Source organism: Brassica rapa, chromosome A08 (assembly GCF_000309985.2).
Source record: "Brassica rapa cultivar Chiifu-401-42 chromosome A08, CAAS_Brap_v3.01, whole genome shotgun sequence".
Taxonomy (NCBI): domain Eukaryota; kingdom Viridiplantae; phylum Streptophyta; class Magnoliopsida; order Brassicales; family Brassicaceae; genus Brassica; species Brassica rapa.
This window is the reverse complement of record NC_024802.2, coordinates 15,529,724-15,548,455: the sequence shown is the minus strand read 5'-3', so window position 1 is coordinate 15,548,455 and position 18,732 is coordinate 15,529,724. Positions and strand designations below refer to the sequence as shown.

Below are 18,732 nucleotides of genomic sequence, written 5' to 3'. Positions count from 1 at the left end.
TTTACTATAAATTGTATGGGTAAATTCATTATGTGGAAGCAACTACAGATGATTCCCTCAGCCTAGCGGCTAAACCACGAAACCTATGATACCGAAACATTTGATCGACCCGGGTTCGACTCTCCTACGAGTAATGGTGATTTTTTTTTTTGTTCAAACATATATCTCAGGAATCACATTTGTCGCAATCGGAGCCCATCCTGAACTATCAAAGATCTTTCCAATGTATTTAACTATAAATTGTATGGGTAAATTCAATTATGTGGAAGCAACTTAACAGATGATCTCCTCAGCCTAGCGCTAAACCACGAAACCTATGATACCGAAACATTGAGATCGACCCGGGTTCGACTCTCCTACGAGTATGGGTGATTTTTTTTTTTTGTTCAAACATATATCTCAGGAATCACATTTGTCGCTCGGAAGCCCATCCTGAACTATCAAAGATCTTTCCAATGTATTATACTATAAATTGTATGGGTAAATTCAATTATGTGGAAGCAACTAACAGATGATTCTCCTCAGCCTAGCGGCTAAACCACGAAACCTATGATACCGAAACATTTGATCGACCCGGTTCGACTCTCCTACGAGTAATGGGTGATTTTTTTTTTTTTTTTGTTCAAACATATATCTCAGGAATCACATTTGTCGCAATCGGAAGCCCATCCTGAACTATCAAAGATCTTTCCATGTATTATACTAATTGTATGGGTAAATTCAATTATGTGGAAGCAACTAACAGATGATTCTCCTCAGCCTAGCGGCTAAACCACGAAACCTATGATACCGAAACATTTGATCGACCCGGGTTCGACTCTCCTACGAGTAATGGGTGATTTTTTTTTTTTTTGTTCAAACATATATCTCAGGAATCACATTTGTCGCAATCGGAAGCCCATCCTGAACTATCAAAGATCTTTCCAATGTATTATACTATAAATTGTATGGGTAAATTCAATTATGTGGAAGCAACTAACAGATGATTCTCCTCAGCCTAGCGGCTAAACCACGAAACCTATGATACCGAAACATTTGATCGACCCGGGTTCGACTCTCCTACGAGTAATGGGTGATTTTTTTTTTTTTTTCAAACATATATCTCAGGAATCGAAGAGTCTCTTCCAAACGACATCATGTAACTCAGTAACCGAAGAGTTTCTTTTCGTCAAGATTGGGTGTTATATGATTGGTTATTTCAGTAACTGACTTCAATAATCGAAGAGTTCCACAATAATCAAGAGTTTATTTTAACTGACTTCAATAATCGAAGAGTTCCTTTTTGTTCTATAAATATAAGGGACGATATCAGACCTTTTATTCACTCACTTCATTTCGCTTGATATATCCTTTTGCAATACAAGTTAGTTTTCGATTTTTCTCATTTTCCATTCAATTCATGAACTTTTTTCTATTTCTATTTTATCGTAACATCTTAGTTTCGATTTTGTTGCAGGACAAAGTTTCAATGGAAGGAAGTTCAAAGAAGATGATGAAGCGTCCCATAGAGGAGGTTTACGGATGTGATGCCGCCGAAGGTTTCAAGAAGGGGAAGAAGGAAACTGTGGAACATTACAGGGCTCTTCTTCGTTTGTCCAACGAATACAGGCTATCTGAGAATGATTGGAATCTTGCATCCAGCAAAGCAAATTCAATTGCTGTCCAAATCGAGTTGCTTGAAGATATTATCAAAGCTGATGGAAAATTTGATTTAACTGCTGAGTTGGAGAAACTCAAAGAAGAGCACTCGGAAGCGGAAGGAATGCTTGCTGATGTGAAGGTCAAAGTCCCTGATTGGGATAAACTTGGCGAAAGTTGGCTCCATCATGAGTAATTTCATGTTATCGTCTTCTCTTTTTATGTTTTTAAGGACCACATTATGTTTGATTTTCAGTTTTTATTTTAAATGAATAAGCACTTTTGTTTCTCTTGTGTTGTTTCTTCAATTAACAACCTAAATAAAAAACTTGTTCAATGTTTTTCACTATTTTGTAATGGTTTGGCCTAGTGTTCTTATAACTTGGTTATCTGATTTGCTTATTTGTTTTTGGAAAGCCATCCTGAATACATAAAATGATATCCAGATTATATAAATCTATCGTCTGTGAATAAATGAGTTCACATTTACTCTGTTATCGAATATCCAACGTAGCCTAGTGGCAAGCCCTTCTACTCTTAGTGTACCCTTATCACACAATAAGTCGTGTTCGATCCCCGTTGTGTATACTCACATTTTTTTTTGTTTTTAATTAAATATTCAAACGTTATTTTCGTTTTATTGTAGCTTTTGGCAAGTATAAGACCCTTGGTACAACGGCTGCACACTTGGATTAATCTATCGAGAGTTCACGAGTTCAATCAACATCAGATCACATTCTTTTTCATTTTTTTTTTGTAAACTTTAAAGGAATTTGTTTTTGGAAAGCTATCCTGAATACTTAAAATGATATCCAGATCATATAAATCTATCGTCTGTGAATAAATAAGTTCACATTTACTCTGATATCGAATATCCACCATAGCCTAGTGGCAAGCCCTTCTACTCTTAGTGTACCCTTATCACACAATAAGCCGTGTTCGATCCCGTTGTGTATATTTTCACTTTTTTCTGTTTTTAATTAAATATTCAAAAGTTACAAGTTATTATCGTTTTATTATATCTTTTGGCAAGTATAACACCCTTGGCACAGCGGCTGCACACTTTGATTCATCTTTCGAGAGTTCACGAGTTCAATCAACATCGGATCACTTTCTTTTTCATTTTTTTTGTAAACTTTAAAGGAATATGCTAGGCTTTGGTGCATTTTGCTTTCTCACTCTTTTTCTGGAAACCCATCCTAAAAGTACCATAAGCATTTGACAATTCATCAATACATCCTAAAAATTTTTCAATAACAATCTAAATGAAAAAAACGTTAGGGATAATTCATTACAAACTTAAACTTAAACGTTAGGGATAATTAATATCAAAGTAGAAAAACAGTGTAGAAAACAGAACAAATATGACATTTTCACTTCCTTTGACCTTCCTGGAAATCTTTATCCATAAACTGGTCGAAGATCTCACAACATAGCTTGCTTCGTAAGTCCATCGCAGTTTCATCATTTATATTAGCCATGCTCTTCAATCCCAGTGACCTGCATTCCAGCATCTTCACAACAAAAATACCACAGTTGTATGGAAATTTTGTCTTTGGAAGCCCTTCTGCAAACTTAACTTCAAATGGACTGATATCTTCGAAATTAACCTCTTCACCAAGAAGTTCCATCTTTATGGCACTAATCAACACTGTCATAAATACCCAAAATTATACAATAAATCAATCACCAACAGACAACAAAATGAATATGTAAAAATGCATCACAATCACAAGCAGCAAGTGACAAACTTTTATTTTCTAAATTAGCTAATATTTTTACCTGCCAGTTCTTGGATTTGATTAAGAGCACGTTTGATATTTGCTTTTGGAAGACCACAATGGAAGAGTGTGATTGTGTTGTCCATCAATTGTATCTCCACCCCAATATAGTGACAGCTCAACTTATCTTCAATGACACCATATATAACATCAACATCTTCCAGCCATACCTTCTTTGGATGTATTAAACCTTTCACAAGTTCGCCTACACAGCCCTCCAATAACTTTTTTTTTTCTTATGTGGCTTCCTGACAGATTCATAAGCGTACCCAACCACTTCTAAGAATTTGACTGGTACAAAGCATGCTGGTGGAAGATTGTTGTTGCGGAACCAAGCACCTTGCTCAACCCTCTTACAATTTAGCATTTCAAATGCAACATTTATGTGCTGCCAATGTAACAATATAGTTAGAAACTTCATATAGAACTGCTATAACATGGACATCTAGCATAGCTCAACTCAACCTCTTCCTAAACATATCACACAATCAAATAGAAGACAGAACAGAGTGTTGATTACCTCTTTGTTGAGATTGTTTTCTGCATCGTCCATTTTTTGAAAGAACTCTTTTTCAATTTCTTTTCCATTGATATAAAACGGTCTGTAGTTGATAAAATTAACTAGTATCAATCGAAACTTTTACAAAATAAATTAGGAATATTTATGCGAGGACAAAAAGTTGCTTACACACGATATATGCCCCGTAGATCCATCCAGTGTGCAAGCCTTGAAAACCGAGGAAATTCAGGTGTCACAAATGGATCAATTGGAAGGATTACCTCAGGTGTTACAGGTATAGGAGGGTTTCTAGGTCGTATTGGCCTCTTCTCTTCTCGCTGTAGAAAAGGAAGCAAATCTACTGGCTGAGCATTTGCTTTCTTCTTCTTACCAACATGTGGCTTCCCCTTTAATTAAAAATAAAGACAAAAATTCAGGATCGTTTTTATCTTTATACTTGAATGCCTTCCTAATATGAAGTAAAAATATTTTTTATACCTTTTTTGCATGATCGTCTTGACTTGGTTTCACACTCTTACCCTGCTTTACTTCCATCTGTGAAACAAAACCGATATATCAAACTATTGACCTGAACTTCAATTCAAGTGGATCTTATTCATTTTTATTACCTCTTTTGCCATTTTCCCAACACCATCTTCTGATGGACCAGCTGCTTCATTTTTCTTACAAGCGACAGCCTTCGCCTTCCCCTTTTTGAATGACAAAAATTCAGATACATTTATATCTTAATTCCTAGTATGATGTATAAATATTTCATACCTTTTTATCACCATCTCCTTCACTTGGATTCACACTCTGCGTCTGCTCTTCTTCCATCTGAAAATCAATACCGAGATATTAAACAAATGACATTATTTTTCAATTCAAGTGATCCAAGGCATTTGTTTTACCTTTTTTGTCATCTCCCAAACACCATCTACCCATTTTCTTGGTTTTCGCATCTCAGAATGGTGGAAGTAAATTTGTTCTTTAGAATTGTTCAAAGAGACAAAACACGAGCCATCAAACAAAATGACTTTAACTTTTCCAGCGCACCAGGCACCATTGTCGAACGCCTCCACGTCCTGCATTAGCTCATAACTTTTCTTCGCTCCAGATCTCTCAGGTGGTGGTTGAGGACGTATTCTGTCAATTGATACACGTGTCTCAACACTCCTTTTCCTCTTCTTTTCGTCCAGAGACGGGACGAAGTACTCAACTTTCACCATCTCAACCCCATCAACCAAATATGTTGCCAACACATTTCCTGGATACCATTTATGACAAGTATTGTCATCTTGTGATGAAATCTCCACATTTGCTCCGATCTCAAAGGGATTTTGAACTCTGCTTTCTACATCCTGTGATGGTTTAGATTCAAGGATATCCAGTCATTTTGATAGTTGCTGAGTATTTATTAAAGGTTTTAATGAAAGTAATACCTTATTTTGCTCTGTTAAAAGATTTCTGCGAGCTCGGGTATTTGGCTGTGTGTCGGAAATGTTTGGTGAAATGATCTCATTCATAAGCTCGTGAGTCTCCTGAATTCAGGAATGGTTGAATGAACACGTACAAGGGCTTCCAAAAATTACTTGAAAAGTCCAATTTTTTAAAGAAGGTACCTGCTGCGTCTGAATTGGAGTAAGGACTGGAGTCTCAATATTCTGTTGAGCTATTGGAGAACCAGGTGTCTCTTTCGTGATCTCATTCATAGGCTCTCGTGTATCCTGATGTCAGGAATGGGATTATGAACACGTACCAAATTCATAATTTTATAAATACCAACAGTTTTCAAAATTATACTTGCCTCATTGTTAAGTTGTTCATCTGCTTGATCTGCATTGGCTTCACCTTGTCTGGAAGCCGTCTCATGAAATGGAGTTGTGTCAGTCTGTGCAAGTACAACAAAAATTAGGAAGGCAAGCCTAAATATGTATAACATCTTCCAAAATTACTTGACAACTCAAAACTGAATCAAGAACTAGATAAACATTAATTTTAATTTCCGAAAAAAAAGTTACCTCATTGTTTGGAGTTTCATATGAAGTAACTCTTTGTAGTTTCTCTAGGTTTGTCACACGTTCTTTAATCTGTTTCCTGTCTTTTTCAATCAAACACAAACGATCGTTCATGATCCTTAAATTATCTCCCACCATCTCGCTGATTCTGTTGATCTTTGATTCCAAAGACTCCTCCTGATACGAAGTAGAAGCTTGACTCATCCCTCCATTCCCAAACAGTAAAGATGCTCTTCTTATTTCTTCATTAGCACCGTATAGGTCTACTGACATGTTTCGCCAATCTCTAATTTTAAACTTATAACCTCTCTTGGATAAATCGGCCATGTCATCCAGATCTTTATTAGCTTCGTCTCCCATGCAAACATCATCTTCTGGATCATTAGAAATAGGAGGTAGGATGCATGTGACCTTAAGCTGAAACCATAAAAATAATTAGCTTTTAAATGGAGAATCATAAGGCAAAACAGAAACAAGAAAAAAATAATGTAAAAACTTACATGATCTTTGATTTCAATTAGGAGAACATCTATCAGCTGTGGAGAAGCTATTTGAAGGTACTTCTCACACAAAAATATTGGGGTAGACGGTTGAACGCTCAGAATAGGAACAACTTGACTGAATGCATACTGTAGCAAAGGTACTGACTCAAGTATCCATATAAGAAATGCCATAGGGAACCCTTGCAAATCATAATTGTTTTTGTCGAGGCTTTTGTCGACAGCTCTCTGAAGTGATTTTAACAGCAAATTATAAGCTGTTCTCCCCCATGGGTATGTCATCAAGACATCCATATCCTGCGCTATTTTCACATAATCCAAAGTAAAAGTTGTGCCACCGTCGAGAAGGCTCTTCTGTAGTAGTATGCTCTCAATCAGGAGGAGCATTGCAAGGCAGAATCTCTCATCAGAAGCATCTTCTCTTGTGTTTCTGAGCTGCTTCTCCACGTCCTTTACTGTATGAGTACGCCCTTTTAGGAAGTCCCACTTAAATTTCTCGGTTCCCTCTCGTGGTTCTCTTGCTTCACCACTACATTTCAAACCAGTCACCATGTGGAATTCTCTTATAGAGAACCTCATTGGCTGAGCACCAAAATGGAACCATGCTTCGTGTCTCTTCACTGTCTTGATGCTTTTGGTGAGAACTGCGTGCACTATCTTAGCTGATAATTTCAAAGACCTCTCTCCAAGCTTGATCACCGGTCCCAAAAACGTCCCTCTTATTCTGTTGAACTCATCATTTCCTAGAATTTCCTTAACAGTTTTGATATAAGCAACTATCGAGTGTTGGTTTATCGATATCGTCTTCTCTGGCTCTGATCCAATCGGATACCTCAGCTCAGGCAGTGCTAGTCTTAATGGTAATGGATCTCCCATCTTGTTTCTATCCTGCGTAAACAAGAAAAATTTTATTTGTCTAAATTAATTAAAATCCAATTTTCAGGAAGGGTTTCCTGAAAAAAATACAAATCCTTCCCGAAGTCTATACACATGCTTTCACATGAACTAGAATTCTACGAATCATATTAGGTTAAAACGAGCAAGTCTATACACAAGCAAAAACCAGGAGACCAATCTCTCAGAAAGAAAACACACATAAGGTTGAATCTGCAACATACCTTCAAGAGATAGAGCTCTAGAAATGGTTTTTCTCGGAGAATAGAGAGAGCTCGCGTAAAAGATCGAGAGAGAGAGAGTTCTGGAGATGGGTTTTCGTCGGAGATCGAGAGATATGGAGATGAGAGAGAGATTCGAGAGGCGGAGACGAGTGAGATTCGAGAAGTTTGAAACGGCGAGAGTGTTGAGACGGCAAGAGTTTTGTTTTTTTTCAATCGAAATGTATTGTTTTGGAAACCTATCCTATATTAATTGGGTTAAGTATGCTTATGTAATATTCTTTAACAGATGATTCTCCTCAGACCAGCGGTTAAACCAAGGCTTTTTATAACTCAAAAGTCTCTCTATCCCCGGGTTCGATATGTGGTGGATTCAAAATCTATTTTAATTCTTTTTTGTGTTACAGTTTGGAGTTAAATAAAATTAAATGTAATCCATAACAGATGATTCTTCTTGGCCTAGTGGCTAAACTCCCACACTATCCAAATACGCAGACTCTCTCCCTCTGGGTTCGATCCTTTGTGGTTCTAAATTTTTGTTGTCTGTAAACATCACAATTTTAAGCTTACCATATACATGTCCAATCCTTAGTATATAATCTCATTTCATTCTTTTTTACATTTGAAACACTTAACTTTTTTTCTGGAAACCCATCCAGAAACAATATTTTAACCTTCCAAGATATATGATACCCAAATAAAATACTTGATATCCTTCCAATCTTTCTTATGTAACCAGACGCCAACAACATAACAAAATAAACAGTCATAACTAAAACCGAGTCTTAACTAAAACAAAAAATGTTTTCATGCATCATTCTCATTTCCCAAAGCTCTCATCCACAAATTGGTTGAAGATCTCACAAGACAAGGTTCTCCTTAGCTCCAATGCATTGTCATCATTAATCTTTGTCATGTCTCCTATCTTCAATGACTGGCACTCCAGAATCTTGACAAGAAATATCCCACAGTTGAAAGGATGTTTTGTCTTGGGTAAACCTTGTGCCTGCTCAATCTCAAATGGAATCATCTTCACCTTATCTACCTCATCACCAGAAGATTCCACCAGCAGATTAGAAATCAACACTGTCATATTTAAAAATCAATATCAAGATAGAATCAGTTGAATATTTCAAACCAAGAAACAGATGAATACATCAAATACAGATTGTTTATACATACCTGCCAACTTTTTCACTTGAGGAATATCAATGCTGTTGCTTTCCTTTTGAAAACAATCATATACTGTGATTCTTTTCTTCTTCAAATGAATTTCCATCCCAATCCAGACATTGCTTTTTTTTCCAAGAGTAATCCCATACACAACATCAACATCTTCTCCCCATGTCTTCTCTGGATATACCTTCCCTCTCACAGTATCTTTAAATAAATCGTTGAAAATCTTTTTACCTTTGACCTTTTCTTTCTTGTAAGCCAAATCATCAGAGAGCAAGCAATGCAAGAACTCCATAGGTAGGAAGCACGCCTTTGGAATCTTGTAGTTGTGGAACCAAGCAGCATTCTCATTTCTTCTGCAATTTAGCATTGCAAAGGCTCCATCAATGTGCTGCAAAAAAAAAGGCAAACATTATCTAATTTGTTACTATATAATTTCCTGAAACTAAACAAATCCTTCCTGAATTTTTTTTAAAAAAAAGCTCAAGGCAAGAACATATGTAAACAAATTACCTCTTTCTTAAGGTCCTTTTTTGCATTTTCCATGCTTTGAAAGAAAGATTTCCTTATCTTATTATCATTGATTGATAGGGACCTGCAGTCGATTAAAGATTCAAAGGAATTACCAAACCTCTTATACATAAATATAAGAATATATAGACAAGGACAGAAACATGCTTACGTTTCATGCATGCCGGGCTTTAATGTCATCCAATTTTGAAGCCTTGAAAGCTTATGTTCCGCAGGAGTTGAAAACGGATCAACTGCAGGTATAATCTCAGGTATTACAGTTAAAGCCGGATTTCTGTCAGACTTGAATGGAGTTTTTGTGTCTCTAGATCGTTTAGGCACCCTCTCGCTCCTTCTTAGGAAAACATTATCCATTCCTGAATTTTGTGATGAGGCAGCAGCTTTCCTTTTCTTATCAGGCTTCACCTTTAATCAAACAATAGACACCAAGCAAAATATTATCAAATTTGTTGCAATCGGAATTTCTGGAAACCATTCCTGAAACTAAAATGTATGTATATCAAACAATTCACGTGAAGTATAATTCTAGTTATGATTTACCTTATCTGCCATCTTCCAGACTCCATCTTTCCATTCTCTATGAATTCGCAAATCTGAATGTTTGAATAGAATAGTTTCCATAGAAGTATAGAGACACACCGAGTATGTGTTATCACCAAGTACCATGCTAATTTGTCCGCTGCTCCAGCCATTGTTGTAGAAGGCTTCTACCTTATCCATCATCTCAAAGGATTTTTGGTCACTAGTTGGTGTTGCAGGACGTATTTTGTCAGCCGTGATAGTATCCTGAAGTTTCTGAAGTCTATGTTGGTCTGTGAAGAGTGTCGTGTACTCAACTGTCAGCTCCTCTAGTCCTTCACACAGTTTAAGATCAACAACCTTTCCTGGATACCATATTTCGTCATCAGTAGACAAAATTTCAACCTCTGCGCCTATTTGAAAGTGAGCTAGAAGCCTGCTTACTTCAACCTATTAAAAATGAAGATTCAGTAACATCAGCGGTTTTAAATTGTTAGAATAATAATTAAAGATCAAATATACTCGATGCATACCTCGTTTTTTTCTGAAAAATCTATAGCACTTGTCTGAAGATGCTCTGTTTGCTGAGTAATAGGCGGCATCTTCGAAACATATGTGGAAACTAGCTCAGTAGTAGGTTCTGTAGTATCCTTGAGATTTTCTTCTGCTTGATTCTGCTCTGATGGTGTCTCATCGGATTGATCTCCCTCACTTGTCTGAAGGTGCTGTGTTTGCGGAGTAAGAGGCTGTGTCTTCGAAACATCTGTGGAAACTAGCTCAGTAGTAGGTTCTGTAGTATCCTTGAGATATTCTTCCGCTTGATTCTTTCTGCTTGATTGTGAATGCTCTCCTTCACTTGTAGAAAAATATTGGGTCGCAGTTTCTGTCTCACTCTATAAGACAAAAGTAAATGGTAAGAGTTAGTTGAATAGAAAAATATTACCTAAACATTTTAAATATTTCTTCTTACCAAAGCATTCTTATTTTCTTCAATAACTAGTGCAATTAGTGAAGACAATGGAGAGGAAGGTCTGTAATGCACAGCATGTGTATCCTCCTGTAATAACAGTAAAATAAAAGAGGTAGTTATGAAGAAGTTTCTACAATTTAAAATTCAAGTTGTACTTATGAAAGACATTTCTATGCTTACCTTTTTATTGTTTGCTGAAATGATCTCAGTCAATGGCTGTGTAGCCTCATACGTTTCCTCTGTTACCGTCTGCAAAAAAAACAAAAAAAAGTCAGGTAGGGGATCAAAAACACGTACAAAAGCTTTCAAACATTACTTGAAATCTCCAAGATTTTTTGAACATTTACCTGCTGTTTCTGAATTGGAGTAAAAACTTGAGTCTCAATACTCTTTGGAGATATTGGAGAAGAAGGTGTCTCATTCATTTCCAGTGTTTCTTTTTGCAAAACTTGAGTCTGAGCAGCAGGTGACTCAATCACAATCTGCAAAAAATATCAGGAAAGGCCATCATGAATACATTCAATTATAATTCTAGAGTAAATATTACCTCATCATCTGGTTTTCCTTCTCCTTGATTAGTTTTGGGTGGCGTTTCATCAGTAGAGGTTTGTGTTTCCCTCTGCCAAAAATTAGAAAGGTCTATATATGTAAATCACCCAAAACTAATTGTAAACTCCAACTGTCATTGAGCATATACCTCTTTTGTCAGATTAGGAGTAAAAACTTGAGTATCAAGGGCAGGCGTGTCATCCGATGGCTCTCTCTCAATCTGTAAAAATTATCACGAAGTCAATCCAGAGTACGTTCTAAAGCTTCCAAACATTAACTTAAAAATCCAAGATTTTTTTTGACCATGTACCTGCTGAGTCTGACTTGGAGTATAAACGGGAGTTTCAATACTCTTTGGAGCTATTGGAGAAGAAGGTGTCTCATTCATTTCTACTGTTTCTTTCTGCAAAACTTGACTCTGACTAGCAGGTGACTCACTTGTTAATTTCTCTCTCACAATCTGCAAAAAAATATCAGGAATGGCCATCATGAATACATTCAACTATAATTTCTAGAATAAATATTACCTCATCATCTGGTTTTCCATCTTGATTAGGATTGGATGGCCTCTCACCGGTAGACGTTTCTGTTTCTTTCTGTCAAAAATCAGAAAAGCCTTTATATGTAAAAAAAAATCACCCAAAACTAATTTGTAAACTCCAACTGTGAAAACAATATCATTGAGCATATACCTCTTTTGTCAGATTAGGAGAGAATACTTGAGTATCAAGGGCAGGAGTTTCATCATCTGATTCATTCATTGTGTCCTGCAAAAATCAAGAATGCATTCTAGAATATGTACAAAAGCTTCCAAATATTACTTCAAAACTCAACAATATTTTATTGGTTACATACCTCATTTGTCAAATTAGGCTGTTGAGACATTGGAGATAAAGGCGTCTCACTCGATGATTGCGTGTAATCCTGCAAAAATCAGGAAGGCATTCAGGATTTTGTACAAGAATTTCCAAATATTTTCTTAAAAATTTTTGAGCATATACCTCATTTTGTTGAGACTTTGGAGATGCAGCTGATTCAATCATTGTCTCCTGCAAAAATCAGGAATGCATTCAAGAAGTACAAAAGCTTTCCAAATATTACTTCAAAACTCAACAATATTTATTGGTTACATACCTCATGTGTCAAATTAGGCTGTTGAGACATTGGAGATAAAGGTGTCTCACTCGATGGTTGCGTGTGAGACATTGGAGATAAAGGTGTCCCACTGGATCGCTGTTTGTCAAATATTAGGAAGGCATTCAAGAATATGTACAAGATCTTCCAAAAAATACTTGAAAATGCAAATGTAAAAGAAGATGTTTTGAGAATTTACCTTTTGTGTCACGTTAGTGGGAAAAACATTGCTGTTTCCTTCCAACTCTGACACACGAGCTCTAAGATGTATGTTTTCTTCTTCCAGTAATGACATTCGATCCTTCATGCTCTTCAGATTCTCCTCCATTACCGTGATGATCCTGTTCACTTTTTCATTTACTGAATCCTCATCAATCGGAGTAGAAGCTTGGCCAGTCTCCTTATTTGCCATCATTTGAATAAGAGCATCCAATGTGTCAAATGTGTCTACACACCTATTTTCCCAGTCATCGGCTGTAATCTTGTACCCTTTCTTTGTTACATCTTTCACTGTTTCCAACTCGTCACTATATTTGTCTTCAATGGAGATATCATCTTCTGGATCATGAGGAATAGAAGGTAGTATGCAATGGACCTTCAGCTGAGAATATTTCAAAAAAAGACCAATGAGAAACATATTAAAAAGAAGAAGCCAAATAAACTGAGAAACATATACTTGGAAAAGCTTACCTTTGTATCAGCTTCAACCTGTAAAACCCTATCAAGTGATGGATTCTCTATCTCAGTGTATTTTTCACACAAGTAAGTCGGCCCAGGAACCTCAACTGTTGGTACACACTTACTGAACTTATTCCTTAGCAAAGGAATCGACTCTAGTATCCAAAGAAGGAATACTAGAGGATAACCTTGCAACTCAAATTTGGATTTATTCTCCAAATGATTCGCGACAGCGTTTTGAATTGACTTCAGGAGCACAATGTAAGCCTCTTTTCCCCATGGATATGTCATATCCTGTGCATTTTTCGCATATTCCAAAGGAAAACTCCCTCCTTTGCTCTTCCGCAATAATATGCTCTCTACCAGGATGAGCATTGCGAGGCATATTCTCTCCTCAGAAGCATCTTCTCTTGTGTTTCTGAGCTGGTCCACCACGTCACTTAACTTATGACTACGCCCCTTTAGCAATTCCCAATTAAATCTCTCGGTTTCCCTTCGTGGTCCTTCTAATGCACCACTACATTTCAAGCCTGTCATCATATGAAATTCTCTTATAGAGAACCTCATTGGCTGCGCACCGAAATGGAACCAGCTTCATTCTCCTTGACAGAAACGATGCTTCTAGTGAGAATGGCGTAGACTATCTTTGCTGATAACTTCAATCCTCTCTCACTGAGCTTCATTACAGGTCCCAGAAATGATCCTCGGACTCTTATCATCTCATCTGGTTTTAGGATGCTTTTGACAATAGAGATATAATCTGAACCAGAGTATTGGTTGATTGCTGACTTTTCTTTTGGCTGTGAACCAATAGGATACTTCAGCTCTGGCAGTGCTAGTTTTAGAGGTACTGAATCTCCCATCTTGTTTCTATCCTGCGTAAACAAGGAAAAAAAAAATTTCAAACTTTTCTGGAAGGCTTTCCTGAAATAACACAAATACAAAACAACACAAAAGTCTTCATTTGCTTCGCTTGTTAATAAGAACGAGTAACACACAAATCAAAATCAAAACGCAAGCTTCCCAAATTTTAATTCAAAAACCCTAATTTTAAAAAGTTACCGATTTTGAGAGTAGAGAGTGTGACGCTGATGATTAGATAGCCGGAGAAGATGATTAGCGAGCCGGAGAAGACGATTAGCGAGCCGGAGAAGATGATTCCCGAGCCGGAGACTTCGATTCCCGAGTCGGAGAAGATGATTCCCGAGCCGGAGACGACGATTCCCGAGTCGGAGAAGATGATTCCCGAGCCGGAGACGACGATTCCCGAGTCGGAGACGACAGTGCCGGTGAGGGTGAAGATTCCCGAGAGGAGCCGGAGAAGATTCGCGATCGAATGAAATGAAATGTTTTTTTTTTTCTATTCTTATAACAAAGGGTATAAAGGTAAATTACCCCTTTAATGAAACCTATTTTTGTGACTTCTAATCCTGAGTGCTAGTTTGGGAAGGAAAACTTCAAAAGGTGCTATTATTGACAATTGCCCTATTACTTTTCCACTTCTTAATGCACCAATCACGGCAGGGGATTTAAATCCAAATCTATGCTCTAAAAGTCATTAGTTAATAGGTATTCGTAATGATAGGTTAATGTGAAAAGCATTAGAGATGTAAAGAAGAAGTATAGTGGGACATGTAGTGTCCCGTGATTTGCAGGTTCTACGGGATTCATTCCATTTGTAATTGTTAGGTTGTTTTTGACAGTTTAGGCATGCTAATCTTCGGACAAACTTAATCAAATGATACGGTTGGTTTACAAGAGAAAACTAAAAACGTGAGTGAGTATTATTAAAAGGAAAAGTACAATAATAATAATAATGTCAAAAATTTGGGTCAAAATAACATCTTTATTCAAAACCAGTGTTCTAAAAATAGATCAAAGTGATAAAATGATTTTTCTGAAAGAATCGGTTTAGGCGTCGTCCAAACGTAAAACGTTCACCTAAGCATTAATCATCTATAAACACTTAATTACCGTTTAACAACTTTTTAGCATTGTTTAAAACACAAATCAAATATAAAAGTGAGTTACAATTTAACAAAAATAAACTGATGAAGGAGTGGGAATCAATCAAGGATAGGCTCAAGATATCTTCACCTTCACTCCACCAAGATAAATCTGACAACGACACTGAAGATTTGAGTAACCACAGCACATGCCTCCCAAAGACTTATTATAGTCTCTGAAAGGAAAGCAGACAGCTCTTACATGCATGCAAGCGACATATCATTCTTTTTTTCTTTTGTTTATTATTTTTTGTTTTCGTCCGTAAAGTACGCCGATAATTTGAACATAAGCATAATGTTATGGCATCCACTCACAAATACAGTACGTGGTACATATCATGTTATCCTATCTAGTTTATTTTCGTAGTTGTGGACCCAAATGCTCACTTGTGTTCAAGGGAATCTTGATTGAATTCAAGTTTTTTCTGACATAGAACTTAGAAGGACTCCAGTGTCATCCTTTATGGCTACCAATTGTCTAAATGTCATTCATTTGACATGCAGTTAATATGAAAGGCATATATTAAATCTTTGGAACCAATACACCAAATTAAAGGGATCATATTAAGTTATTTCTCTCTTGAGCATGCATCCATGTGGTTGTTTTCTTGCACTTTTAGGGTCTGAGAATTTTGCAAGGGGGATAATAAGTCTTTTCATGAATATTAACGCATGTTTTCTCTTAACTGAATGTGAAACTAACAGCTGGGTAGTTTTCGGGTCACTGGACATTTGCGTGTATAGACAACTTGCTGCCTTGATTGTATCATTTGCAAGAGAAAAGAAAACCATCAACTCTGTTATGTGTTTGTGTTCTTAATCTCTTGGGTATAGCCTCCTCAAAGAACTAAATCTACGCTTCTGCTTTTTACCTGAAATGTTGTCACCTTCCATTACAAAACAGATTTTGCTAAACAATAAAAAAAAGTAATACAAAAGAGTGGTAAACCTGGCGAGTGTCTTCCAGATGCAAGCAAAGCCTCTTCTGCGATAGGCTTCCACTGTTGAGCACATGAGTAATTAAGCCCAATCCCTACGCTCAGCCCTCTTAACAGAATCACCGTGCGAAGAACAGAGAATAGTTCCTCTGGAAATCCCTATCCCACAACAAACAAACAAACAAACAAACACAGTAAAGTTTTTGCATTATACCCAAACACACACACACAACAGGTTGTACAATTACCTCAACGGATATCTTTTTGATGGAAGAGTCTTCTGAGAAAGGTTGCAGAACTGATACACCGGGAGGCATCTTTGTGTCGAACATCGTTTTTGCTAACTGGAGAAGTTCTTGCTGCTCATTCTCGCACTTGGCAAATGTAACTATACCCAGTTCCCTATATATTCACCACGGAAACAACCAAGGGATCATATGCTACACTAATCTAACCAGGTGAATGTAACCAGCATAAGTTAAAAAAAGTCTTAACACCAACTATTTCCTTTTCACTCCATCACAAGACTCTATCCCATAGGACAAACAAGTCCCACAGGTAATAGTGAGTTTTTGAATTACCTAAAGCTCTGTGATGCCAATGAGGCATTGTTATCCGCCATGGAAATGACCAAATTTGCATAACCAAGTCTCAGGTGGTCAGGTAGTTCCTTCACTTGACCATAATCTAGCAGTGCAACCTAACAACGAGAAACAAGGTCACAAGTCAAAAATACATAAACAGCAAAACAAATCAGAAGACCCCAGTAAAGTCAATTAAGATAACTTGCCTCTGAACCTTTACAAATCAAGATATTCCCAGGATGTGGATCAGCATGAAAGAAACCACTCTTCAGTATCATTTGCCCATATGCTTTAGACAAACTGCTAAGTATATTTCTGTGGGAGCAAGAGAAAAAAAAAAAAGAGAACATTATCCCATTACACATCATGACAAGATCCAAATGCTAGTCAAGAAACAAGAGATCAAAAGCATAGAGAGAGAGAGAGAGAGATTGTCTGTTCCTAGAAAGCTTACAGTTTTGCTGCCTCTGCCATCCTACCACGAGGATTTATCCCTCTTTTGGCCATCTCATCACCGAGTCTCAAGATAGGGATTCCATTAATGTAATCCATCACCAGAACCCTCCTGTGTGCATTATGATTACCCTCTGATCAGCACTAATTTTTTTAAAAGAATCATGAATGAAAAGCGATTCTATCAAAACCACATTCATGATCAGTGAAGCAAGACAAGTTAAAAAAGCCTATTGAGATAACTGGAAGGCTAATATAAGAATAAGTACCTGGTCACCAATTGTGGCAACACCCTGGGAACCAGAACAGGACTCTTCCTGTTGTTATCATAAAGAAAACGACGGATCTTTTCCATTGCATTGGCCTCCCTTTTGAAGTCAAATTCATACCCAATCTTGAAAAAAATGAAAACACACAAGGAGTTCTAGTGACTTAAGAGAGCAGTAAGATCCTAACCTTATATCTTTACAAGTGTACCTGCTTCTCCATTTCCTTTGTTATGGAGAACAAGTCAAATTTGATATCTGTTTTCTGCATGTATAATGCAAATATTTGCAAGTTCCGTATGTCTGTCATCATTAGTTTCTCAACGCCAGGGTGTTGAACCTAAACATGTGGTTCCACATTCAGACACTAATGAAAAATGCTAGAAAGCTTTCAGTTTTACTAATGATTATTCTCACCTTTACAACAACATCTCTCTTGTCTCCCTTTACTCTTGCACGATGAACCTATACCAGAAGCAACAAAGATAAAGAGTGAAACTGTAAGTTTTGCTTAAAGTGCTGTTACTAAATTTCTCTCATGATGATAGTATCTTGTTTTATAAGCATGCACAGAAGTACACTACAAAGGTTCTCAAGCAGTTGTGTGATTAATCTTCTAGTACCTGAGCAATAGAAGCAGACCCAAGAGGCTTATCATCAAATGATTCAAACACTTCATCAATGCTTTTACCTAACTCTTTCTCCAGGACAAGTCTAATTGAGTCGAATGGCGTAGCAGGAGCTTGATCACACAAAGTGACGAGTTTTCTAACCCAAGCAGCTGGCGCAAGATCAGGTTTCCCTAGAATTTGCGCAACCTATTGAAGGAACCAACGGTCTCAGCACACCAAATAAGTAAAGGGCAAGTAAGAATATCACAGTTAAAGAGTATATTATATACACATTAGTATCACCTTAAGGAAGAAACCACCAAGGTCAGAGCACATAGCGTAGATTTTGTGAGCAGCAAGTTCATGCTGCGTCTCCCACATTTCCTCTTGTTTCTTCACATCCTTGACGAAGCTCACTCTAAGCTGAAATACCTAAGAAACCACAACAAAGCAACACACTTTACAACTTGCATGCAACAAAGTAAAAACTGTGAAGGAAGAAGAAGAAGGAGAAAGTAAACCTTATATCCAGTGTAGATATCGGAAGCACGAGCCCAGAACTGAAATGACCTTTGCCATGGCCGGAAACCATCAGAGAGCTTTTCTTGAATCTCTTTGAAATCTATCGCATGCATTTTCTCGCACAGGCACAGGTAGTCTCAAAAATAGAAGAAAAAGAGATAATAAAAAGAGGATAAAGGCAAAGACTTGTGTGTGTGTGTGTGGCAGAACACCGCTTGGCTCATTCTTGGAGCGTTAAGCGCAT

At 37.1% G+C, this 18,732-nt stretch overlaps 3 protein-coding genes across 5 annotated transcripts; all 3 read right to left on the bottom strand.

The window, feature by feature from the left end:
* Positions 1–1,089: 1,089 nt before the first annotated feature.
* Positions 1,090–7,827, bottom strand: LOC117127274. The gene is made up of 10 exons (XM_033277109.1): positions 5,940–7,827; positions 5,726–5,809; positions 5,541–5,645; positions 5,361–5,459; positions 4,830–5,279; positions 4,699–4,755; positions 4,548–4,628; positions 4,417–4,473; positions 4,108–4,325; positions 1,090–4,021 (listed from the first exon to the last, which is right to left on the bottom strand). Exons 1-10 carry the CDS (start codon positions 6,294–6,296, stop codon positions 3,880–3,882), a joined length of 1,650 nt encoding a protein of 549 aa, XP_033133000.1. The 5' UTR covers positions 6,297–7,827; the 3' UTR covers positions 1,090–3,879.
* A 424-nt stretch (positions 7,828–8,251) lies between these two features.
* Positions 8,252–13,694, bottom strand: LOC117127270. 2 transcript variants are annotated; one of them, XM_033277075.1, is made up of 19 exons: positions 13,121–13,694; positions 12,630–13,031; positions 12,431–12,529; positions 12,298–12,345; positions 12,152–12,220; positions 11,989–12,063; positions 11,824–11,892; positions 11,607–11,756; positions 11,445–11,516; positions 11,295–11,366; positions 11,095–11,229; positions 10,928–10,996; positions 10,748–10,834; positions 10,311–10,670; positions 9,799–10,227; positions 9,410–9,663; positions 9,241–9,322; positions 8,734–9,118; positions 8,252–8,637 (listed from the first exon to the last, which is right to left on the bottom strand). In XM_033277075.1, the coding sequence occupies exons 1-19, from the start codon at positions 13,673–13,675 to the stop codon at positions 8,372–8,374; spliced, it is 3,678 nt and encodes a 1,225-aa protein (XP_033132966.1). In that variant the 5' UTR covers positions 13,676–13,694; the 3' UTR covers positions 8,252–8,371. The 2 variants fall into 2 exon arrangements, with proteins under 2 accessions (XP_033132966.1, XP_033132967.1); XM_033277076.1 differs by lacking the exons at positions 11,295–11,366; positions 11,445–11,516; positions 11,607–11,756.
* Positions 13,695–15,753: 2,059 nt separating this feature from the next.
* Positions 15,754–18,729, bottom strand: LOC103834892 (aarF domain-containing protein kinase 1). Of its 2 annotated transcripts, none has more exons than XM_033277131.1 (12): positions 18,488–18,729; positions 18,270–18,398; positions 17,979–18,173; positions 17,773–17,820; positions 17,567–17,695; positions 17,359–17,513; positions 17,091–17,201; positions 16,843–16,951; positions 16,634–16,752; positions 16,301–16,454; positions 16,064–16,211; positions 15,754–15,986 (listed from the first exon to the last, which is right to left on the bottom strand). In XM_033277131.1, the coding sequence occupies exons 1-12, from the start codon at positions 18,599–18,601 to the stop codon at positions 15,931–15,933; spliced, it is 1,467 nt and encodes a 488-aa protein (XP_033133022.1). In that variant the 5' UTR covers positions 18,602–18,729; the 3' UTR covers positions 15,754–15,930. The 2 variants fall into 2 exon arrangements, with proteins under 2 accessions (XP_033133022.1, XP_009109235.1); XM_009110987.3 differs by having other exon boundaries at positions 17,359–17,483.
* Positions 18,730–18,732: the final 3 nt, after the last annotated feature.